We start from the raw sequence: 26010 nt of genomic DNA, 5'->3' as shown, positions 1-26010 counted from the left end.
AAATATTCCCTCCCAAGGTCTAGGAGGCATTAGATGTAAAACGTTTTGCACAAAAAGCTGCTGCTTTTACATCTGTGTACAATAAAAATTGATTGTTTGTGGGGTAGTTTAGTATATTTACACTTACAGACTAACAAGAAGGAAGGGGATCCCTGCCTTGGCTTACATCAGCATTAGCGCTGCAAGCATTAGCCCTTGCAGCCCTGCTTACATCTGGAGCCCAATCTGCTTCTTACTTGGTGTGAACAATAGGTATCTGCATCTGTTCTCACACAAGTGAAGGACTACTGAAAAACAAATAGCAACTTCCATCTTTGTTTATCTCCTGTTGTACCAGCTTGAGATTTCAGAAACAAGGGTTCACAGAGGAGGTGGCTAGTAAGCTTAGCTTCTTAAAGACAATTCTAAGCACACCTCCCTGGGAATAGGTCCACTGAATTCAATGGGACTCCTATGCAAGCATGCATAGAATTACACTGAAACGTGCCTTATTTTCTAACATTAAACAAGAACAAGAAATGTCCCAGGCAGTGGAGGGGCAGGGGAAGGATGCTTCAGAGGTGGGAAGGGGGAGTTTCGGGATAGGGAACAGGTGTTAGATCATGTGTTGGAAAATGGCGGAATTGACGGAGCAGCCCTCCGCCATATCCGAACCCCCGTCCTGTCTGGCTTCATATGGGGCTGCTTGGACTTGTACCTGCTATTTAGCAGATGCAGATCCAAGTAGTCCCATATGATAGGCTGGAGTAAGGGTAACTTGGTTATAATCCAGCTCTTAAGAATGAGTTGTAAAAAGATTACCGCTCTCTAGTGCCACCATTCTCACCTACAGCCCAATCCTACCTGCTCCTGCTCTGGCCAACATTCTAACACATCTTCCACTGGTATGTCTGAAGTAAAGCAGTCAGCAGTGTCATAAAAGGTGCTCTGGCAGCGCACTCAGTCCCTGCCCAGGTCATCAGCTCTCCCTCTGCATGCCGGCGAGGGTAAGACAGCAGGAGAGTTGGGAGGAATGAGGGGATGGTGGAACAGAGGTGGGGAGGGGTAAACCTGGATGAGGAGGGGTGGAGAATGAGATCATGTTCAGGAAGGGGGATGGTTTGGTGGTAGTGGTGGTGCCGAATCCTAACCCCATTCCCAGATCTGATCTCACTGCACAGGACCACGTAGACTTACACCAGCTATTTAACTAGCACAAGTCCGGGTAGCCCCAGAAGTGTGCCACAGATTCTTATTTTCCTGGGTAAGGCAACAATTGTTCCCTTAGCCAGAGGAGGCCTCTGCAACTACCCCCCCACAAGATTCAGTGGTAGCCATTGTGGTGCTGCTACATCTGTGGGAAGGGGGAAGAGTATAATTGAGCACCTAGTCACTTATAAGTGTCAAATCGCCACCACGATCTCCCCTTACTATTCCTATAGCCATTCAGAATATTTGCTTCTCAGCTATAAACTACAGGATTGAAAACAGAAAAAAGAAAAGCTCTACTAATGCTTATTTGTTGCCACATGGTGGATAAATAAGGCCAAATAGGTTGATAACACAAAGAAAGACTGAATGTGGTCTAATATATGAAGTTTTTCAAGACGGTGGCCAGACAGAGGCCTCAGCTTAAACGAAACCACATCTAAATTGTTTGACTCATTCATGTCTGCAGTGATCTCCAAACCTCTGGGTCAATATGTGGCAGCCATTTTACCTACAGAAAACTTACAGCGAGGGACACACATCTGTCCTAGTGGTGAAAATGTTACCATTTCTATCCTTTACAACATTTCTGTTAAGGTGCAGCAGTTATATGGTAAATGTCCCTGATCATTTAGCAGACACTACAAATGGCTTATCAAACATTTTTACCCCTTAGATTCCTTAGAATGATGCAAGACCTTCTTTATTAATATTTTTCACTGGCTTTTAACAGCTGGGTTAAAGCTGCCTGCTTCCTGTTAACATTTGACGAGTCGTCCCCTCTAGCTGCAGGCAGCATTCCTGCTTGTCTTGCTATAAGCTTTCTGCTTAGAGGGTCTGGTTAAAGCAAAATACACAATCCCTCATGTGACTGTAAACAACATAAACAAAAGTGCAGCAGTGCAAGGAACCGCAGATACCAGATTCATGGATATTGGGAGACGCCTGTACTTAGCCATGCTAGTTAGCAAGTACACCAAAACCAGTCAACGTGTGGGAGAAGAGAACAGGTCTTGGTTGTACTGAAGAGGAGGTCAGGAGGTCTGGTCTAGAGGGCAGAGCCTCCGTCTGCCTGAGGATAACATCCACAAGGTCGCCAGTTCGAGGCCACCAGCACCGTGCGACCTTGAAGCAGCTGACAAGCTGAAGCCGAGCTATTCCATCTGCTCTGAGCGTGGGAGGATGGAGGCCAGAATGTGAAGCCAGATCGGAATGAAACACCTGAATGTAGTGGTTCTTGAAAGAAAGAACCTTCTTTCAATTGTAAAAATCCCTATTTAATAAGGGATTTAGATAAGCCTGCCTATGTAAACCGCCTTGAATAAAGTCTTGAATAAAGACCAAGAAAGGCGGTATATAAATACCTGTTGTTACTATTATTATTATTATTATTATTATTATTATTATTGTTATTGTTATTGTTGTTGTTGTTGTTGTTGTTGTTATTGTTGTTGTTGTTATTATTATTATTATTATTATTATTATTATTATTATTATTATTATTATTATTATTATTATTATTATTATTATTATTATTGAAGATTTATATTAACTTACAGACTGCAATTCTCTAAGGGGGCTTTCAAGTATCAAACCTCCTAATTGGACAATAGTAGTGGCAAGGAAAAAAGCCCTATAAAGAAGTATTTCCAAGACAACATGTAGAGATATCTGGGAATCAATATTGTGCTGGGTTTTTTTTCTCACAGTAAGGCACACCTGAACATGCTTAATAGCAACTGAGCATACTATGTTAAAAACTACTGGCTTTCAATATAACCACAGACAAGATTAAGCATGCTTGATTAGCTTGTAATTGACAAAAACAAAGAAGCACAGTTGGTATTAGATAAAACCATTTCCAAGGGGTGGGGGGGATGACACTGTGCATTCTACCTGGCTCAGGAATTTCTAAGGGTCAAATCAAATGTTACTCAGAATGTGTAACATGGAATGATGGTTTATGTTTTAAAAAACAGTAGTGGTGGGTGTATGCAGGTGGAAGGAACTATGGTAGGAAGGTAAGGGGGCTTTAGACCTTTGCCCTCTCCATGGTTCCACCCCATTTCACAGCCCCCCTGGCTGCTATAAAAAAAACCCCAAAAAACAAAAATAAACTACACATTATGCATGTTACATGTCCATGATACATATCCTTCTTCATGTTCAAGTTGAAGTTTCCAGTCTTTTTCATTCATAACAGGAAAGTTCCAAAAGTTTTGTTTTAGGATTTTTAAAAACAATCAACGCTTCTACTACTAACACCAAAAAGACAAGTATGCCAACATATAGCACTTTAAAATGAATATAGTAGCCACGAAAGGAGAAATTAGGTAAAAATGATTGAAGGCTAGATGGAGATGGAATAAGCAGTCTGGAAGCCTAATTAATGACCGATTTCATTAGTTTCACCTGGAACATCAAGAATAGAACCTCGTTCATTTTAGATCTGGATCTTACATATGTGGATGGAAAAAGACCTGGAATTTAGTAAATCCAGAAATGTTCAGGGGTTGATAGTGATGGACCCGCTGGGAAATACGGATATAAGGAGGGCTGGTCTCTACAACATACGATCCACCAAACTGAACACTGTCACACATGTCAAACTCCTAAAGGTAAACCCTTTGCTTCTGTCTGTGTCTGCAGAAAGAGGCCAGGTGGGGAGAGGCGTCGTCACAGTACAATATGCATTGGTACATATGTGACTGGTGCATGACATGCAGCATTCTAGGTCAGTGGTTCTCAAATGGTCATGTAGAGTTTTCCAACCACTAAGTCTTTGCGGGGGTGGGAGGAAAGCAGTGACACTATCCCCATTTTTTTTAACATTCTACAAGCTGCGGGGAGCCCTGTAGTGAACTCCTTGAGGCTCCCTGCACCCTCCGGACCCTGGCAGCAAGTAAGTAAAGTAAAGAACAGCCCCCATTCCCCTGCAGTGGCACAATCCTGGGGATCCGTGTCCCTGCTTTCCCCCTGCCCCTACCCCTCTAAGGGAAAAGGGCAGGGGTTCTCAGGCTGGTGAGTCACGACCAACCAGTTTGAGAACCACTGGTCTAGGTCACAGGTTAGGCAAGCCTGATGAAGGAAATTGCCTGGTGGAATGGTCAGTGTGAAACCATTCACAATTGCTTGGCTGTGTTCCCTTGGGTAAAAAACCAAGAGTACATGATTCTTTTTGATGGCCTCTTTCTCTTTGTTACATCTGTATTTTGTAGGGTCAGGGAGAAACGTCTGGACTGTACTCAAGTGAGCTATCTCTATGTGAGGCCAAGATGCTTGAAAAGCAGGCCTGCAGGAAATATCCACCAGTTAGCTACTGAAAGTTAGGAAGGGGGTAATATCATGGATTTTTTGAAGCTAAGAGAAAGTGAGGCAGGAAGTAGATGAGGACAGTATAAATTCCAGCAGCTAGAAGCACACTGTAGCTCTTCCAGTAGATAGTGCTTGAGATATCTGATGTTTTTTGAATGACTGGAAAGAGAGAAGGGCAGAAGCCAGGCTATTAGTCCCTGTTCTAAACTCAGTTATACCAAGAAAAGAAAGTTCCAAAGCATGCAGGGCTTCTTGTATGTGTGAGAAATTATGGAAGTGTTAATTAACATCACAATGTTTTCAAGCAAGTCATAGCGCTATGCTCTTAAAAAGTTTCCTATTAAGTAATTTTTAGTATAATTAATTAAGAGACTCACTTGAAAATGCTCAGTGATGTGTGATGGCCAATTAGGCATAATAACATGAAAATGAAAATGAAACAGGGTTAGATTTTAAACAGTGGATTTTTTTGCCTTTAGATTATTAATAATATAGATAAGAACATCTCCTTCACCATCCCACTGAAAGTAATGGGAATTATACAACAGGTCATGTCTCCCATAATTCAGTTGGATGCTCCTGGGTAGTGTAAACACTATTGAAAGGATCTGGAAGTGTGTAAGAGCTTTGCTCTGAATTGAATTTTTTTTAAAAAGATTAATTCTATCCACACAAGCCATTTGATCAATCAATGAGCAAGTAGCTGACTGATGCAAGGACTGGTGGGGGGGAGAGCTGTATCTTATACTCCTTCTCTAGCAAAAGTTCAAATACTTGGCCACTCAACTTGCTACAGACATCTCTGCCATGTGATTCATACACTGGCCAGTAAATGAAGCATTGCATGTACAACCTCACAATGTCTTTAGTAGCAAATGATTCTGACAGCCAGGTTCCTGCAAGTAGAGAATCTGCCCAGTCCTGTTCTGGACAGTTCTCTAGCAAAGAGAGAATCCCCACCTATCAGCAGTGCCTTGATTTTTCTTGATAAGAGAAACAAGAAACAAGGAAGTTGGTTTCCAACTATTTTCCCTCCTTGTTCTCTCTAATTACCTGCAATTAGAAAAAAGAATTACAGGGTTTTCCTTTCTGCAAATGCCTCTCAATTAGTGTAAGTCAGAGACATCTGACATAGTCATGTATCTATACAAAGCATTTGGACTGCAGTCTGACTAGATGAAAACATGCCAAGCAGAAATGTATTACAAAACTTCAATTTACAGTCCAATATGGAAAGAAGCATTTTATGAAAAACCGAAATGCATCTCAGAAGCGTCTGGGATGCATTTTTAGGTACGCATAGGCCATGTGCCAGCTCCCCCACCTTAGAACACCTCCATATGCAACTGGAGGGCACTTCTAGTTGTATCTGGAGGTCCTGTAAAGGACCACCACCACCACCACCACCACCACCCCCGCAAATCTCATAATCTGTGGATTCAGTATACTCAGGGGGTCTGGAAATGGAACCTCCATGGATACGAAGGCCCCACCTGTATATCTTTATTAATTTGCACTATGGTGTTTGGGCCTCTTCAGCCTAGAAAAGAGACACCTGAGGGGGGACATGATTGAGACATACAAAATTATGCATGGGAAGAATAAAGTGGATAGAGAGATGCTCTTTACACTCTCACATAACACCAGAATCAGGGGACATCCACTAAAATTGAGTGCTGGGAGAGTTAGGACAGACAAAAGAAAATATTTCTTTACTCGGTGTGTGGTTGGTCTGTGGAACTCCTTGCCATAGGATGTGGTGATGGCATCTGGCCTGGATGCCTTTAAAAGGGGATTGGACAAGTTTCTGGAGGAAAAATCCATTACTGGTTACAAGCCATGATGTGCATGTGCAACCTCATTTTTGAAATGGGCTATGTCAGATGCAAGGAGGGTACCACTTGTAATCAGGTGTGCTCCCTGGGGCATTTGGTGGGGCCGCTGTGAGATACAGGAAGCTGGACTAGATGGGCCTATGGCCTGATCCAGTGAGGCTGTTCTTATGTTGTTATGACATTGCTTTCAGTTCCTTAATGAAAGTTTCTTTTTACACCCCAACAGGCTAAATAAAGGTGAACCAGTAGAATAGACCATAAATCCAAAATTGTAACATATTCAGAGTTTACTGACTTACTAAAGAGAGAACGCCAAAACTGTGACCATGAGGTAAACAATGAAAACCAGACAGAAGTGAGATTGACCAAGCAACCAATACAAAGCCATAAAATGCAACAAATGAGAATAATGATTGAACGTGTGATTACTACCAAAGTAATGTATTGCTACATTTATTATGAATATTAGATACGTATATATAATATACATATACATATATATGTATATTATCCAATATAGCAAAAGTCAACAACACAACTTTGCAAAAGTCAACCTAAACTCCTCCTGCCCTTTTCAAGCCTGCTAGATAAGTTTCGGGTTGCAGTCTCAAATACCTTTTCCTCCTCCAAACAAAAACAATGCCCAATGAACATAGTGAATTTTCCATGAGCAATCATGTTCTGGGGCTGTTCTAAAAATTCTCTAATTTAACCCCAAATTCTTTACTAGCGAAAATGGAAATAATCAAGCTCATAACTTATAGTTCATAGCAATACTTGATTGGATATCTCAGGGCTGATTGGTAGAGATGGAGAAAGATCCTTCTGAAGAGAGAGTTTTAATATGCAAAAAGCATAACAATGGACAATAGTCCACAAAACTGATGAAAAAACAGATTCTTAAAAGAAAAGAAAACCAACTAAGGGCCCAATCCTATCCAATTTTCCAGTGCCAGTGCAGCTGTGCCAATGGAGCATGTACTGCATCCTGGGGTTGGGAGGCAATCACAGAGGCCTCCTCAAGATATGGGAACATTAGTTCCCTTACCTTGGGCCTGCATTGCAGCTGCACCGGTGCTGGAAAGTTGGATGGGATTGGGCCCTAAGGCAAAAGTGGGAAAAGGAAAAATTCTAACTATACATCTATAAGGGATTTGTTAAAAGAGGACATAAAGGTGTCTGGGGCATTCATGGCTTCAGAGAGAGAAACCAGAGAAGTGTCAGGCTTTTAAAAAAAAAAGTCAAAAATTTAGAAAAAAGAATAAAGAAACAGACCTTTTCCTTTTTTAGATAAACAATTCTTATACCAGTCCACACAAATTTCGCACCTCATTCAAATTCAGTGCATCACTTCTTCCCATAGCCACACTCTATAGATTCCATAGGGGTTCTTCTTGACCACTTGGAGTACATGGCCCATTTTGGACATCACTTGCCCTTAATGACATCCCCTTTTTTGAAAGTCCAGCAAGCCCTCGCTTAAACTTATCTATAGGTTCTTGGAAACTACAACTTTAAGCAAAATGACTTATAATGTAACTAATTTTACTGTAATTTTACCCCCCGCCCCACTCACCAGAAGCTCACGGAGCCTAGCATGATCTCCACCCATGTCAGGGAAGCCGCTGTGAGGTTCCCTGGTGCTATAAACTGTGCTTCTGGTTTTCCAGAAGCACAGTTTCCGCCCCCGTCAGGAGCCTCAGAGAGGCTTCCGTGGGGTTCTGGTGGCCAGCGCTTGGGGATTTTGCCCTGTCCTGGTCTATGGCAGATATGCAACTATCTGGACCTCAGTCCCCCAACACAGGTCAACGCAGACATGTACAGCTTTGAGTATACTTGGCAGGCCAGCATAGGCTTACCCCAGGGCAAGGGAACAAATGTTCCTTTACCCCAGGTAGGCCTCTGGAGGCTGAAACTCCCCTGTGCAATGCAGTGGGTACTTTTGCACTGCTGCATCACTGCACAGGGAGTGACTTCTGAGTAGATATGTCTAGAATTGCACTGTGACACATCTAGGGCCAAAATAATACTAATCAAAAGTACTTTTCTGTGATGTACTAATAAGGATCAGAAAGCCAGGAAACAGGAAACTGAACCTGATGCTCTGATTAAAAAAGAACATCCTGCAATTTTCTAACATTCATTAAATAGTTTTGGAATTCAAGTGACATCTAATATGATAATAGGCAGAGAGTGGTAATAGGTAGTGATAATTTTTCCTGTGATATTCAGATGGAAATATTTCACAAGAATCCAGAAGGGGAAGCAAGGCAAAAGAGCGTCCTAGAGGACTCACATCCACATGTTCATTCCATATCTTATGCATGGTGCATATCTTATGCATGGTGCATATGGCTGGACTCCCTTGTCAATTCTGGAAAAGCAAAGAAAGACAGAGAGGTTGCCTAACAACCACCACTGGTTTCTTTTTTTTCGATTAGGCTATTTACCCAGCAGCCAACTGATCACTGGACAAGCCAAATTTCCTGCTTCTTCCTGTGGTCTTTCTCCCCAATGAGATGAGGAGAAACTAGGCTTACTGCAGCCTCAGCTCTTTCACTATAGTCTTCGCTCTGAAAAAAAAATTAAGCAACCAGCGATCTCCATTTCTTTCTCCTGTAAAAGCAATTAATTTTCCAGAATGGTAACATTTTGTGAGCTGCCATCTTGAGCTCTGCAACTTCTTGTAAGCCAAAACAAATTCAATTTCACTGATTAAACAGAGTGTGTCAATCAGACAGCAAATGCATAGCACATTTCATTGCTTATGTTCTTTTTTTTAATGTTTCTGCAGTAGTTTTCTAACCTGCTCAGTGCAAGAGACAGACAAGCTTCTGATGTACATGCTGTATGGCATGACAAGAAAGCAATTGTTGGGAAACAGAGGAGAAACAAATAAAAAAATGTACACTTTATTTTCTGCCTGTCAGTAGGATTATAGTCAGCTTGAGCAACAGCTCCAGCGGCAAAGCGAAAGCTCAGCAGAACACTGGAGAACGGACAGTCATCCTAAGCGATGTGTGGCACCTTAAGATGATTCTGGGGCTTTTGCTGAATTAATATCTTATTGCACTGGTTCCCAAACTTCTACAAGGGAGTTGGGAACCACCTAAGTAGGTGCGGGAGTGGGGCTAAGGTAGAAACGTGATTCCCAGGATCTCACTGCTGCTGGGAACAGAAGGGGGTTTCCTTATTTCCTATAAACAGCACCAGCATTCGGGGGGGGGGGCATGGGGAGCCCCGCAAACATCTCGGCAGGGGCTTCCCAATCTTCAGAAACTGAAAAAAGTGATTGGAACCCACTTCTGGGTTCGTGATCGAAAACTGGAAGTAGGTTCCAATCACTTTTTTCAGTTTCTGAGAATTGGGGAGCCCTGCGGAGGCATCCATGGAGCACCTCACCCCCCCAGGCGCTGGCGCTGCTTATAGGAACCCCCTTTTGTTCCTGGCACTGGTGCAATCCTGGGAATTGCGTCGCTGCCTTCCCACCCTCCCCGCCCCTTAAAGGGGCATAGGTCAGTGCTTCCCAAACTGGTGCATTGCAAAGGGGAGAGAAATGCCAATTGCCTGCTTGTGTATTTGAGAAAAAAGAGTGCAACCAAAAGCCCAATCCTATGCATGCCTGCTCAAAAGTAAGCCCCATTATAGGCAATGGGGCTTACTCCCAGGAAAATGTGGATGGGATAGCATCCCCAGAGCCCAATCCTATGCATGCCTACTCAGAAGAAAGCCCCATTATAATCAATAGGGCTTACTCCCAGGAAAGTGTGGATGGGATAGCACCCCCAGAGCCCAATCCTATGCATGCCTGCTCAGAAGTAAGGCCCATTATAATCAATGGGCTTACTCCCAGGTAAGTATGGATAGGATTGTGGCCCAGCGCCCTTCCTCTAAAGTAGGGGTGCCCAAATCCCGGCCCAGGGGCCACTTGTAGCCCTTGAGGACTCCCAATACAGCCCGCAAAGAGCCCCCAATCTCCAATGAGCCTCTGGCTCTCGGGAGACTTGCTGGAGCCATGCTGCTCTCAGTGTGAGGGCGACTGTTTGACCTCTCACAGGAGCTGCAGGACAAGTGCTCCCTCCACTGCTTGCTGTTTCATGTCTGTTTCATGCCATTTCTTTCATGCAGCAGCAAAGGAAAGGCTGGTCTTGCTTTGTGCAAGGTCTTTCATAGGCCTTGAGCTATTGCAAGACCTTCATTCATTTATATATTCATCTCTAATATATTCATTTATGTAAATTTATTCAAATTTGAAATGTAAATTCTTTTCTATTTCCGGCCCCCGACACAGTTCCAGAGAGATGATGTGGCCCTCCTGCCAAAAAGTTTGGACACCCCTGCTCTAAAGTGCAAGGAGGTCACTTTGGGGAATTGCAGGCAAACTGGCAAGGAAAAGGGACTTTCAGGAACCCTTTTCAGTCAGCCAGTCCTTAGGTCGTTGGCCTCAGCAGACTCGCTCGCTGTGTACCTGCTTGCCTTCTCACTCACTCCGCAGCTCCCACCTCCTGGCTCCTCCGGGCTTCTCTGGTTGGGCAATCAGCAGGCAGGCAGGCAACAACCGCCTTTGCGCCCAACCCTATGCATGTCTACTCAGAAGTAAACCCCATAGTAGCCAATGGGGCTTACTCCCAGGAAAGTGATGATCAGGTTACAGCCTGAGTCATGCTCAGTAGCAGGAGCAAGCTCCAAGCGGACTCTGCAGCTGCTGCATGGGATGCAAAGCAGCTGCGACCAGCCCTTTCCCAGGCTGCTCCCTTGCTTGTTCTCCCTGCTAAAGCAGCCGCTTCTCCCGCACACGGGCGCACAGCTGCTGCCTGCCTCCTCTGATCCCGCGGCACACCTGAGGCAGCCTCGCCAGTGGTTGGAAACTGCTGTTCTAGAGAGTTTGACAGAACTCAGTAGCAATTCGTCACAGCAGTGACAAAGTTCCTGGAGACTGCTGGTGCCAGTACAGAGAATTTCTACATGATCAGGCTGACGAGTACGTCAATCATTACAGCCACATGGATGTTTGAAAGCAATTGTTGGCAGACTCCATGTGGAAATTACATTGTCTGAATTGTCCCTCACTTTTATGCTGGATCAGATACCATTCTAAAAGCAATTTCAGTTAGAGAAAATTAAAAATAGAAACGTGTTAAAATACAAACAAGGGTTCAGTCAAAGCAACCACAAAGAACAGCAAAAATTAACTAGTATAGCATAAGCTGAATTTGAACTACAGTCTGTTTTCTGATGCCTCTTCCTTTTTTAAGCCACTGTCCTTGAGATACTTCTTATCACAGTTGTAGCCAAATTCCAGGAGCCACATAGTTCTGGAAATTAGTTCTCCACAAACTCAGCATTTAAGGTATTTCACTATATTACGTTCCAATTCCAAGTCAAGACTATCACTTATTTTCACAGATCACTCCATCTGTAGGTAATAAGCTCCCTTTAAAATAACCTACGATTGAATGTGTTTATCTCAATACACATTTTCAGTCACCAATTTTCTACACAGATAGAATTCGTTATGGCTCAAATATTTCACAGGGCAATTTGGTTTCTATCTAAGCTGGATCAAACTTAGTACCGATTCACACGAGTCACATCATGATGACTCACCAACCAACAGCCAATTTCTTGAAAGCGTGAACTGACTCCATAGGGGAGCACTGTGTTTAATGCACTGTCAAGAGATACAGAAATTCTGTCTATGATATTTAATTGTGTAGACAATAACTTGATGTTGTTACTGAGTGATGAACCTGTTGAATATTTGCATTTGCCATTAACCTTGAGTTTGTGTGTAACACATTCAGTGGGAGACTGAACAATATAAGCCCAGCTAGATTTCTCTGGTGGGCAATTACTACTGGAAAGAGTACAATAAGACTATTTCTCAGTTGAAATGGATAAAATAAATTAGTGCTGGGCCAGATAGTCTCTTATTTCAATATCCACCTAGAAGTTAGCACATCAGACGTAACTGAACAAACCATCATTCCAAGCTTGTGAGAATTGTGCAAGAAGAACACACAAACTTCCTCTTCCTCTTCTCCTTCACTGTGCTTGGCATCATTTGCCCACATGGCCCTTTAATTTCATTGATTGAGGTGACTCACATGCTTTTGTTTACATTCGTTTGTGACATCACACTAGGTGAACCATCATGACATCAACAAAATCATATGCGTTGCCACAACAAATCGAAATAAATGGCAGGCAAGTTGAGTGAAAGCAAGAGTAAAGAAGAAGGAAAATGGTACTTTGCAGAACAGACATGCTTACAGTGGGTCTCTTAAAAAGAAGAAGAGGGGCTTTTCTACACTCAGAGCAACAAACATGAAAGGAGGCAAGGAATTCTCTCAGTCCCCAAATAAATGTATATTTTCTCAAACATACTGCCATGAAATACCATAATGCAGTGGTTCTCAAACTTTTCAGGAGTTTCACTCCCAAGGTAAGTCTTTGCGGGGGAAGGGTGAGGGCAGCAACTTGATCCCCAGGACTGCGTCGCTAAGGGAGGCGAGGAGAGTACTTTTTCTCACTGTAGGCTGCTAGAGGCTCCAGGAGTTGTGGGGAGCCCCACGCAGTCCTCCGCAGGGCTCCCTGAGACTTGGAATATTGAGAATGTGATCACAAAGCACTCCCTGGTTGCGATGGCAAAGAGGAAGTGCTTTGTGATCATTTTGTTCTCAATGTTCCAAGCCTTGGGGAGCCCTGCAGAGGGTTGCGCAGGGCTCCCCACAACTCCTGGAGTCTCCAGCAGCCACAGTGAGTAAAAAGCACACACTTAGCAATGCGATTCTGAGGACTGTGTCACTGCCTCTCCCCTTCCCCTGCCCCTTAAAGGGGAAGCCGTTATATGAACTGGTGGGTCACAACTCACCAGTTTGAGTAACCGCCATAATGCTACCATAAGGTAGTGGTCTGTTTTGACAAAATTAATGGGTATGTGAAGCCACTGAATTGATGAGTCCTGGAGTACAAGCATAGAATTCATATGAGAAGATGCACAGTTTTGTACGATGAAAATTCTGGCAAACACTGCAGTAATTGACTGCTATATCAGAATGCATAACAAGTCATAGAGACGGTTGTTCATTTGCTTTATAGAAGCCATGAAAGCATTTCAGTACGTAAAATGAAGCAAGAAGAATGCATTTCCTTGTGTAAAAGCAGAAAAGACTGCAGTAAAAGTGAACCAAAAGCTTCAATATTTAGATATGTAAGTTCCAACTTCCCCTCTGGTCAAACTTTGACTTTAACGAGGACAGTTATTTATTTATTACAGACAACATAAGGCACACATGCACCATAATTTGGAGGTTTAACAATAGAAGAGGAGCACTTTATGCTACAGATAGCTTTAATCAAGTGAGCAGCTAATGGCTAAGAAAAAAGCCACAGTAACCACCGATAAGCAGGGTAGAATCACACAACCATTTATTGCAGGAATGGATGCACCCTGATGTGGTTATGGCTTCTCCATGAGATGCTTAGTTGTATCTCTGGACACAAAGACAGCCTTCAAGAGTAGAGAAATTACTTTTGCAACAGTGATCAATATTCTTGTGGGTTCAATCCTATACAACATTTCAGTGCTGATGCATCAATGTCAATGGTGTGTATACTGCATCGTGCGGTGGGGGGCGCAAACAAGGAGGCCTCCTGAAGGTAAGGGAACATCTGTTCCCTTACCTCGGGGCTGCATCAGCTGGATTGGGCCCTGTGGCAAGTTTCCATCTCCAGAACAAACAGCATACCAATATCATGAAGCAGAACTCACCATGCAACATGAGGCCATTATGTATGATGTAAGTCAATGGTTGCTGCTGTAGGGTTGAAGAAACTGACTATGGGGTGACTGAATCCCAATTCATGTGCTGAGTGCTGCTTCACAATTTGTGAAGCAGGAAGAATCACACAAGAATGCCATTTCTCATGGCAAACATACCATCAAGATTAGCTCAACCATATCATCATGTCCTCAGGCTATACAAATGGTGCCTCATTATCCACTGATTTGGCATCCACTGATTTGACTCACCACTGATATCAGGGTCCACCTTTAAATGTCTTGTAACAAGGAAAAAAGGCACCAAAATCCCATTTCCTACCTTTGTGCTATTAAACTGCACTGGTTGCATGTTTCTCTGGGTAGCTTTAAAGAACCACCACTGGGTTTCCTGTTCCTCCATTGTCATGCCAGAATGTATTGATATAGAACAAGAAACCCAGAAGTTGTTCTTTAAAGCTATTTTTCAACTGATTTAGTATCTACTGAATTTGCTTATCCAATGGGGGTTTCAGAACGGAACCCCAGTGGATAACAAGGCATGACGTTCTGAGATGACCTAAGAGAAGGGGGTCTCACTGTCAAATCCATTCTGCCATCATTTATATGGGTAAAATATACAGAAACAGGGTTCTTCTCTCACCACATCACTTCACTCCTGAAATCTGCAGCAATACACACAGCATGATCACCTACCTCTTCAGGCTTTAAAAAAAACAAAACATTTTCTTTCAAATGAAACATGGCAACTGGCAGTCTCCTTTTCTCACTTATGAGGAATTTGAAAGGATAACCATGAAGCACACGTACAAAAAAAAAGTCGGAAGATAGCAAAATGCTATCTGTTCCCTCTCTCAGCTACAAGAGAGGCCCAGCCAGATCCTTTCCCTCACTCCATCCACATAGATACCAACTGATGCAATCCAGTTCACTGTGTTCCACAAGCAGAATAACAACCCCACAGAAGGGAGCCTGCACATTAGATAGGTCCAAATAAGGCCTGGAGAATGAATAGAGCCTTCATGTTAGAGAATTCTCATGTTTAATTCCACCACAGCTGGGAACTTCATTTTGGCTATATCATACACAACAACGCACAAAGAAAAATAGGTAACTCCCTTATTTGACAGGTTTTTTAAATCCCCAGTCCTCAATAACAATTTAGCACTCATGCATCTGAGGTAACCATTATGCATGAGAATGAAGACTCCAAGTATGTAACAGAAGCAGCTCAACTACTTGGTTATCAGAGAGATACTTCTTCAGTTCAGTTACAAATTGTAAGAAATTCACAAAAAAGTCTAAACATTATTGTATTATTTCAGTGAACATCCTCCTTTGCTTGTTCTGCTTGTTCCAATTTAAGCAAGGAACCACCGAAAAACAGAGGGATTCGTCTGGAAATAAATACGGTCATAGGAGATACATGAATGATACTTAAAAAGAATTTTACCTGAAGGCCTTCTATGGCTAATCGAAGCATACTGGGTGTCAGTTTAGAAGCCTGCTTGAAAGTGAAGTTGCTCCAGTCTATAATCAAAACAAATCCATTTACTTGAAGTTCGGGATCCTCAATCATGGCTTCTAATGAAAGAAGTATGGCACGCAAAATATCCACCAGTGTGTATCTGTCAATAGGCAAAAGAGAGTAAAGATAACTGGCAATGTTCAGATGCTAGAAGAAACCATACTATTTTGTTATCATTTTCCCACTTCTCAAATGTGCACATGGGAAAATATGCAGCATGGATTTTAGGGTATGTAGAAACTAGGGCTGCAATCCTATACCCACTTACCTGGGAGTAAGTCCCATTTAACACAGTGTGACTTACTTCTATGTAGATATGCATAAGATTGCACTGTAGGTCAGATACAAAGATTGAAAGGACATACACAACTGTTTGAAACTGGTGTGACACTGCAACATAGTGGCTGCCACTAGAAAGAAGGGAGACAGACATAGCAGATGAGTTAATGTACAGGTTGAGACTAATGGGTTCCGTTCCAAGCACTCAAAAAACGCACTATAGCGAATCAATTTAAATAACCAAGTTTCTTTGCCCTGGTGATTTAAAAACAGCCTTGCTGACCTTTAGATTCTAAGATAAGAGTCATTAAGAAGACAATCCATCAACCAGTCCTCCTCCAAGAGCTTTGAAAGCTTCACTCAGCCCCTCCCTTCACCAAAGAGATCACTTTTCTTTCACATGCTCAGGGGGAAGGGAGGGGTCTACTGGAGAGAGAAGGATTGATGGATTGTCAGCCAGCTGCCCTCTCTCTCTCTCTCTCTCTCTCTCTCTCATTAAGGAGGCTATTGTTAAAGGACTGTTCAGTTTTTTAAACAGATTTTAAAGGGGTGCATTTTCCCCTTCTCCAGGGATCAGCACATTCCTCTCATTTGCAGGGGGCCATTCGTGTTGAGTCAAATCCGTGTATAAAAAGTCTGTATAAATTAGCTGGACCTGTATAATACTAATCAAAGTGATGATAATAACAGGTATACAGGTGTGTGTCACTTAATGTTCGCTGATCCCCCATTGTTATGTGATTGGGTTGTTAAACAAACATTCAGCCCAATCCAGTGCCTTTGTTGTGTAAATAGACACTCCCTGCCAGACACTAGCTGGCTGCACAGGCTACTGGAGACCTGGTTGCCTCTTTACATTAAGAGCCTCTTCTTTGTTGTGTAAAAAAAGATTGCAGGTTATGGGAGACTTGACTGTTTCATTAAGAGCTTCTTCATTGCACTTTGACCACCAAAGTATATGCCTATCATTAAACCACAAATGCTTGTAGTTTGAATGTATGAGAATGACTTCAGCAGTTGCCACATTATCATTGCTTTGCGACACTTGCCTTGTTCCAAATTTTATCAGTTCCTGACCTAGTGTTTCTTTCAAGTCAAAACATGGGCAATTTGAAAATAATGATAAAATAGTGCTTTGTGTCCTGTCTATTTCTGAATTTTTCATATGCACCTATTTCATGATTGCAACCCTTAATCTTTTTAATCAGCTGTCCACTAGACCCATTCTTCACAAATATCACATGACAGAATCAGCTTTAGCCCTTTCCCCAATTCTGAAAGACAACTACTAAGACAACAATGAATAAGGACCCAATCATATCCAACTTTCCAGCAATGCAGCCCCTAGGCGAGGGAACAAATGTTCCCTTACCATGTGGATGTCTCCATAACTACCCTCCCACCACAGGATGCAGCACAAATCCCATTGGCATGGCTACCCCAAGGCTGGAAAGTTGAATAGAATTTGGCCCTAAGGCATCACTTCCTTAATTTGAGACTGGGCAACCCCTAGACTGAAGGCAGTGTTCCAGCAACCTCAAGAAAACCAGTGGGCACAATCCTAACCAACTTTCCAGCATTGACATAGCTGTGCCAATGTGGTGTGCACTGCGTCCTGCAAAGGGGAGGCAGCCAAGGGGGCCTCCTTAAGGTAAGGGCATGTTTGTTACCTTACCTTGGGGCTGCACAAAGGGTAAGATGGCAAATGGGCAGCCCAATCCTAACCTGGGCTGGCACAGCCAAACACTATGGCCTGCACTGGATCCAGTACAGGTAAGGAGGTCGCTGGAGGTCTCCTCTGAGTAAGGAGATATTTTTCCCTTTACCAATGCCAAGCCCCAGCCTGTCCCATGGGTAGAGGTGGATGAAAACAGGTGTTTTTTTTGCAGATTTCAGTGTTTTCCAAAGTTCGAAGAGCAGAAAGTGGTGTTGTGTGTTTTTATTCCAAGAAGACATTTTTATAGATTATAATTGCTTTAAAAGTGTGCGTACAATGTAGGTGATATAAATGTAACAGATGCAGTCAAAATGCATGTCAAAAGACACAGCCACATGCATGCACTTGCACTTTTGTAAGATGTCTTGGGGAGAAGGGTAGGGTAAAAATGCTGCAAATGAATGAATGAATGAATGAATGAATGAATGAATGAATGAATGAACGTGCAGGCATTAGAAAATTTGGGGGGCATATTTCAGGTTTGTTTGTTTTTTACAGAAATGAGAAGTGCAGAAAACAGTGTTATGTTTTTATTTTGTTTTCACCAAAAAAAACCCCACGTCTACCTATGGGGCTTCTCGGATCCGTGCAAGCTGTTTTGCTGGTGCAAATCCAAGAAGCCCTGTGTAATGTCAGGAGGGCCACAAGGGGGGTGGGATATGGAGGAGGATGCCTCCGCTGATCCCATTCGCCTCCAGCGCCCAATCCATCCCCGTTCTGAGGATAGATTCAAGGAAGGATCCACCATGACTTGTGGTTGGGCACACCATTACAACCTCCCAGAAGTGGTTTGAATCATGTCCCCAGGAAGTGACCAACCACATATTCAGCAGTTGTGTGACTCCATCTTTATTGCACTGTTCAATATAAGTAAGAATTCTAATAATCTGAGTTATTCTATGAGTCACAGAGGCACCCACCATGGGCGAAAAAAAACATTTCTGTCTTGAAAATTGGCCAAGATTTCTCTGCAGTGCAAGAAGTCTACTCCTCCACACCTCTCCAGGACTGAGTTACCATGAAATTGTTTTCATTAGTCAGCTTTCAAGAAAGAATAGCAACATTGGCTGCAGTCCTGCTCACAGTTAAGCAGCTTAAATCCCGCTGAAGTCAACAGGGTTCAGGATGCAAACTGTTTTCAGGATTGCAGTCATTATCTGTAAAAAGGATAGGCGATTAGAAGATTCTTTCACCCAGAAAGACCTATTAAAAGTATTTAATTATAGCAAGTAATGGGCAATATCGGTGGGGTTCCTTGATTTTCTTAAGTGGCCTTCTTCCTGGATTATATAACATTAGAAAAGCAAAGTGACAAAAAAGGGAAGCTAATGCACTAGAGGCCACATTTAAAACTGCACTTTTTAAAAAAAAATTTTTAGTTCAATGCTGACGTATCGGAAGCTTTCGCTCCATGTGAGAGCTGAACAAATGGTAAGCTTTTGTTTTCAAAGTGTCAGCATCAAAGTTCTGTTAAATGAATTATGAAGAAAGAATCTGCCTTAAAGTCTTCACACAGAAAGGAACTATTTGCATAAAAGCTCATCTCAGATTCCCTCTAGACCTGCACTATCCAATGTTTCACCTCGGTGTTATTCATGTTGGCAGCACAGTAGGGGGGACAAATGTAAACCTGAAGTTCCTTCATAGGCTTGTAACAGACTTCATTAACTTGCCCTACTGAGTGAGAAAGCACAGTGCATGTTCTGTTATGAATTAGAGTTTAAGGATTGCATGCTGAAAATGTGCACAAATTTGAAATCTGCCAAAATTGCACAACATGAATTCAGAAAAGTTCCATACTTTACTTTCAAAGTTTGACTCTCAAGGACACTTAAAACTGGTAATTTCTTAGAAGGACATGTGAATTATCAATATCCCAAAAGCAGGATTTTTATACTTTCCCCTTCCTTACATCCAACAATAGCCCTAAAGGAGATATAAGGTATTTTTATATTTTATATGTATTTTTATATACATTTATATAAAAATGTATATAAGGATTATATACATTCAACTTTTTGCAAGTAAATCTGACTTTGGACTATTGTACAAAGTTAGTTGATTATCTAAACGCAACTTGCTGGACCTGTATGCTGGTTTTCTGAATACATCACTAAAAGCCCAATCCTGAGCTCCTGGGGTGCACTGCTGTGGCGGCACCAAAAATGGCTGCCACCGCATCTTGTGTGCACAAGGCAGCTGTGGGCAGCACCTCGACGTGAAGGCTCAGGATCCGGTGGAGCGAAGGTTCAACAGTCCCACCTCCCTCCCTCCCTCCTCCTGGAATGCCTCCCTCTGCCCTCTCCCCACCACCCACCTCCCCATCATTCCTCCTCCCCGCCCTCCGCCCACCGCCCCCTCCCTGGAGTACCTCCTCCCACGTCCCCGCTTTCCTCTCCACTGCTTGGCGGTTCATGTAACTGCTGAGCGGAGGCAGCCAGGTGCCTGCCCGGTGCTAGCCCAGCACCGTCCAGGGCTGGGCTAGCATGGGTGCTCGCCCAGCATTTGGGCTCACGGCACTTTTGCAACAGTGCACCCTGGCGGTAAGCCAGCATGCAGAGCTCAGGATTGGGCTCTTAGATAGCATTTCCCAAACTGCGTCGGGATCCACCAGTGGGTCACAAGCTGATTTTTGGTGGATCACTAAAAGTTTTTGACTTTAAAAAAAAAAAATTTGCAAGCATCCTTGCCCGGTTTGCAGAAGAAAAGTGTTAGCTGGAATGCTAACCTGTGTTAATCTTCATACATCCAAATTAAAATGTCACATTTTCCAATTTTCTGCAGTAGTCAGTATGCTGTAAATCACAGTTTCAGACTTTTGTCTGGCCTGGAAGTCCCTAACTTCACGTCTTGTTCCTAGGTCAGCCTTCTGGGTACCCTGGAATGACTGTAAAGATTTCTTCAGCAATTTCTCAATAACTTTTCAAATGGTTCAAAGTAAGCATTATATTAACTTGTGCAGCTTACAGAAAGGCTTCTCAATATGAGTTCCACAGAGACATCTGAGAGGGCTACATGCATAAGATACAACACTGAAAGAAACAGGATCCTCTTCCTTCACCACTAATGCCACAGCCTCTCTCCCCTTATCCCCCACCACCCGTTTTCTTGCAGAAAAGGCAGAAGATATTCAGGGCTGAAAAGGTGTTAGTCTGATTGCCTTTTATTAACATGTAGCTGACTCAGATTAACACACCAAGAAATTAAACTTTGTTTCATATCCAGCCAATTTCAGTCAAAGTTTTTGTACAATTTCTCATGCGTCACATTTATGTACCCAGTGGTGTATAGCTGATTTCTAAAGATGATTAATTTAGCTGTGCTTAATTCCTTCTTTTAATGCATGCTGTTAGAAAACCTCTGTTTATCCCATTTCTGAAATGTTCCAAGTCTTAGAAAACGGAAACAATCACCCAACTGGGAAGTGGTTATAGCATACCGAGTCAATAAGCAAAATTCACCCATCTTGGTTCCAAGTCTCAAGGCAGATTTAAACAGAAATTCATATGCCGAATTACTATACACTGGTGTGGTGTGGGGTAACACCAATTGTAAATGATGACCTGAGTAGAATTTCCTGTTAAGGAGACTGAATGGATGGATTTTGCTTCCCCACACCTACCTATGTTCTTTACCTCATACCTGCTCTTTTTTCTCCTCCCACCTTTTAAAGGGCAGTGCTGGATATTTACATTTTGCCATTGCCATTCTTGTGTGCTCTTCTTTCTCCTCCCCCAACTCTCTGCACTCTTAAAAAGACGTCATCATTTACAGCAGTACAATACTGTAATGTAAATTTTGGCATTTATTGTGTTTTGGCACAGTGTGTCATCATTAACTGACATAACAGGGAGAGTGTTTTTTCAGTGCAATTCTATGCATGTCTACTTTACAAGTAAGCCTAGATGCACCTCTTCAAGGACTCAAATTTGGGTCTTTCTGAGCCCTGTTATCAACAGCCCAAACCTAAACTGCACAGGGCAGTAGAATTACGCAGTTATCCCACGCACTTTAGATGCAGACTGGAGGTCACCTTGGGGTAAGGGAATATTTTTCCCCAAACTCGAGTAATGTTCTAGCCTGCCCTACTCATATCTCTGCCAGCTATTTAACTGGCAGAAGTACGAGCAGCTCCATGTAACATGGACACGCCCAGGAAGGGAGTTAGGATATGGTAGACCAGTCTCATCCCCTGTTCTGCCCTCCCCCACCAAAAAATACCCCTCCTCACCTTGGGAACAGTTTCCCCCGCCTCTCCAAGTCCCTGCATCGTTCAGCATGAGACTCACCTCTGCCAGCGCCTTGGGACTAAATACAACACTAGCAGGCTGGCACAGGCCTTTCTGATGGTGCTGCCGACTCTTGAGTAGTTGCAAATGTGTTTCATGGCATGTTTGCAACACTCCAGGCCAGTGGAGCAGCTGTTGCACTGGCGGAACAGTAAGTTAGGATTGTGCTGATAGTTGTTTTAAAATGGAGAGTTTAGGAATTGGATTTGAGACTTCCTGCATGCAAAGCATGTGCTCTGTCCCAATATTATGGTCTCTCCCCATTTAGATCTTGCCTTCCTAAATACAGAGCTATTCAAACTGGGGCATCACGATGCCCCAGACTGAGAGTCCTGGCCTCTGCCCCCCTAAGGGCGGGGGCAGGGGAAGGCAGCGACGCAATCCCCAGGACATTCCAAAAGTGAAAGCAGAGCAATCGCACTTCACTTCCACAAAACCGGAAATTGGGTGTGATCACTTTTGCTTTTAGAAGCTTGGGAAGCCCTGTAGACGCTCGTGCAGGGCTCCCCACACCCCGAGAAGGTTGCTGCAGGGACTGGTGAGTACATGCAATCCCTGCCCCCGCTGCCTCCCTCCACTTCCCTGCAAGGAAGACGCTAGAAAAGAGACGCTTGAGGGGGGACATGATTGAGACATACAAAATTATGCAAGGGATGGACAGAGTGGATAGGGAGATGCTCTTTACACTCTCACATAATACCAGAACCAGGGGACATCCACTAAAATTGAGTGTTGGGCGGGTTAGGACAGACAAAAGAAAATATTTCTTTACTCAGCGCGTGGTCGGTCTGTGGAACTCCTTGCCACAGGATGTGGTGCTGGCGTCTAGCCTAGACGCCTTTAAAAGGGGATTGGACGAGTTTCTGGAGGAAAAATCCATCATGGGGTACAAGCGATGATGTGTATGCGCAACCTCCTGATTTTAGGAATGGGTTAAGTCAGAATGCCAGATGTAGGGGAGAGCACCAGGATGAGGTCTCTTGTTATCTGGTGTGCTCCCTGGGGCATTTGGTGGGCCGCTGTGAGATACAGGAAGCTGGACTAGATGGGCCTATGGCCTGATCCAGTGGGGCTGTTCTTATGTTCTTATGTTCTTATGTAAGGACTTACTGTGGTCCTCAAACTCCCTGAGATTTGAAAACCACAGCCTTAATATATCTCTCTCTATCTCTATTTTGGTCTGTAGGGTTGCCACTCCTTTTGTTGGCTAAGTTTCTATGGCTCTGTGTGTCCGCAAGAAGAGAAGCAGCACCTGTTGAAATTATGCACATGTTAGCCATGGAAACTTGTGGAAGTTATTCCATCTTATTAACAATCAGATCCGTTTTCCCCCAATCAAGTTAGGAGATAAATGTTTAGCACATTTGATATGTTTTGCAATAAGTTTTTATTTTGCTCCACACACCCATTTCTAACTTCCTTAATTGGTTTGATACTAATGGGAGTTATGTAAATGACAAGCTGATGGTGCTAGCAGCAAATCCTATATACTATGGCTCTTACTCATTTGAGAATCAACAGTCACATTCTTACTATAATGATGAACCTGCTGACAATTACACATATATCATGAATGAATGGACAAGGAAATCATGATTGCCTTCAACAGGAAAGGATGGGAAACATTTATGGATGGAGCACCAACATTTAAGGCTTTCCCAATTTCTGCAGGAAAAAAAATAAGAGAATGCTGTTAGTGAACTTTGACCTAACTTTGGGAACAGCTCAGAATGCACATCTGACTTGAGGAAGAGAAAAAAATCTTCAGCTTCTTTCAGGGTGCACCTACCTGGTAATTTTGGAGAGTAGATTGGTCTCCATAATGTATATTGTATATTCCAATGATATCCACTAGGCTGGTAACTTGCCTGTCTCCACATACCCACCAGACAAAGGACCATCATGGGCCATACATCTGCTTGCTTAGCTTTTCCAAGCAGGAGTTTTGGAGACTAAAGACACTTGGAGGGGAATGAATAGTCTGTTTCTTACAATAAAATAATCTTATGACTGCTCTGCCTTTGCTACTGTTTTTGATACTGCAGGCTCAAGCCTATCCAACTTTTCAGCACTGATGCAGCCACAGTGCAGTCTTGAGGTAAGGGAACAAGCATTCCCTTACCTTGAGGAGGCCTCTATGACTGCCCCCCACCACACACCTTATTGGCATGTCTTCCTAACATATGTCTTCCTAACATAAAAACATAAGAAGAGCCCCGCTGATTCAGTCCAAAAGCCCATCTAGTACAGCTTCCTGGATCTCACAGTGGCCCACCAAATGCTACAGGAAGCACACAAAACAGGAAGACACTAACCTGCATCCTGGTGCCCTCACCTGTATCTGGCATTCTGAGGTAGCCAACTTCTAGACAAAACAAGTAGCCCCTATTTCAGCCTACTACAGGCATCTTTATGTTAAAACTAGGACTAGTAAAAGCTTGGATAGCAACACTTCATTGGTGTAAGCAATGTCATCACTGAAAACTGAATAGCTTTCCTAATATGACGTTTCTGGCATATGATAAGAAAACTCTTCCCAAATCTTCTATGTGAAGAAAGCGTGTAATATGACTTGAAGTTTTAGGTTGCTGAAGAAAGCTAGGAAACAGCAATCAACCAGAAAGGGTGGCAATCAATGATATGCAATCTGGTGACGTGCAAATCAGCATTACCTGACATCACCTATTTGTGGCCCAATGATTGCTTAAGAAAAGGTACGCAAAACTGCACAAGATGAACATCTGTCAAGTGAACAACACTCTAGATCCTCTACAGCTATCATTGTCCTGATCCCAAGAAAACAATGAAATCCAATAACTAAGCTAGGAATCCTTCACCCACCAATCATTGAGAAGAATCTCTAAAATAGTCTTTCCCAAGAAGTGACCCTACAAGTGAAGGGCCCACATTAAAGTCACTTATCCATTCTGTATTCCGTTATTTTATGATCCAATCAGGCCAGGTGCAAATGTGAATCTCTGTATGTTAATTCTCCCCATTTCCGAGTTTTCATTTTTGAAAGAACTTAAAGGGCATCTGTCTAATCCCTTCAGTGAGTCCTGTCATTGATCAGACTGGACGGGGTCATTAAAAATAGAATTAGCCACACGCCACATGCAGATGAGGTGATTTATGTCATGCATCCTGCTGGTAGGGAACGGAATACTAACGACACATTTTATCATAAAGGCCAAACAGGATTACTGTCCATGGCTATTATGCAAAATATCTGGTCTTCAGTGCTGTGGTAAATTCAGGTCAGTGTTTCAACCCACCCCAGCCCCCCCACAATGTGTTAGTTGCTGAATTCCAGCTTTACCTGCTTTGGTCCCAGTTGGCAGCAAACAGGACCAGGATCTTTCGGCCATAATGGTCAAGGTTGGCCAGGCCTCCCGGGAAGCCATCCTTGAGCGCTTGCTTGATGCCAGGGTCTGTGGCTTTGAAGCTCTTGAACATATCCAGGTTTTGCTGCCGATACTCAAAGTACTGGGCCAACAAGCGAAAGGCCTCAAAGTGCTGGAACTTCCTGGCCCTGAGAAAGCGAAGGATGAAAGCGTCATCTGTGCGGAGGAAGCCAATGTCTGGCCTGGTGATCACCATGTCCCGCACCTCCTGGATGTCCTGGTGCAGCGTGTCTGGGTTCTCATTCAGTTCCAGCCGGGCTTTCTCCAGGGTCTCTGGGGACAGGCCTGCCTGCAAATGAGTCATTGTGACGGGTTGTCCAATGCTGCTTCCTCCACTCCTCTCTGAAGCAAGAAGGGATGCAACCCCCAAACTCTGGTGCGTTTTCCTTATTCCAAAAAAGAGATCCTTCCCTTTCCAGAATCCAATGGCTGTGGTGCTCCTTTGCCTTACAGCATTAATTTATCCAGTGGAAACACCAGGTGCTGCTCAGTCCATGGAGCCACCACAATTCCCATCCCCGTGTGCCCCTTCCGCCTCACTGTGGCCTAGCCACCGTGACCCACTACTGTTCCTGCTTTCCTTCCCCTCACCAAATTCCTCCCCCCCCTCACTTCCTTGAAGCTGCAGCAAAACTATACCCAGCAAAAAACTGCACCCAGTTGCTATCCTTC

At 43.3% G+C, this 26010-nt stretch overlaps 1 protein-coding gene across 1 annotated transcript in view; it reads right to left on the bottom strand.

The window, feature by feature from the left end:
* Positions 1 to 25642, bottom strand: part of CLVS2 (clavesin 2) — a 50636-nt gene extending 24994 nt beyond the window's left edge. Inside the window, exons 1-2 of the mRNA XM_066611157.1 lie at positions 25254 to 25642; positions 15575 to 15749 (exon numbers count right to left, since the gene is read on the bottom strand). Coding sequence (XP_066467254.1) covers positions 15575 to 15749; positions 25254 to 25642 — 564 coding nt within the window. The remainder of the gene's footprint in view (positions 1 to 15574; positions 15750 to 25253) is intronic.
* Positions 25643 to 26010: the final 368 nt, after the last annotated feature.

The sequence above is a fragment of the Tiliqua scincoides genome, chromosome 1, assembly GCF_035046505.1.
Source record: "Tiliqua scincoides isolate rTilSci1 chromosome 1, rTilSci1.hap2, whole genome shotgun sequence".
Lineage (NCBI taxonomy): Eukaryota > Metazoa > Chordata > Lepidosauria > Squamata > Scincidae > Tiliqua > Tiliqua scincoides.
Note: the sequence above shows the minus strand (reverse complement) of the source record. Positions and strands in the feature narration are given on the sequence as shown.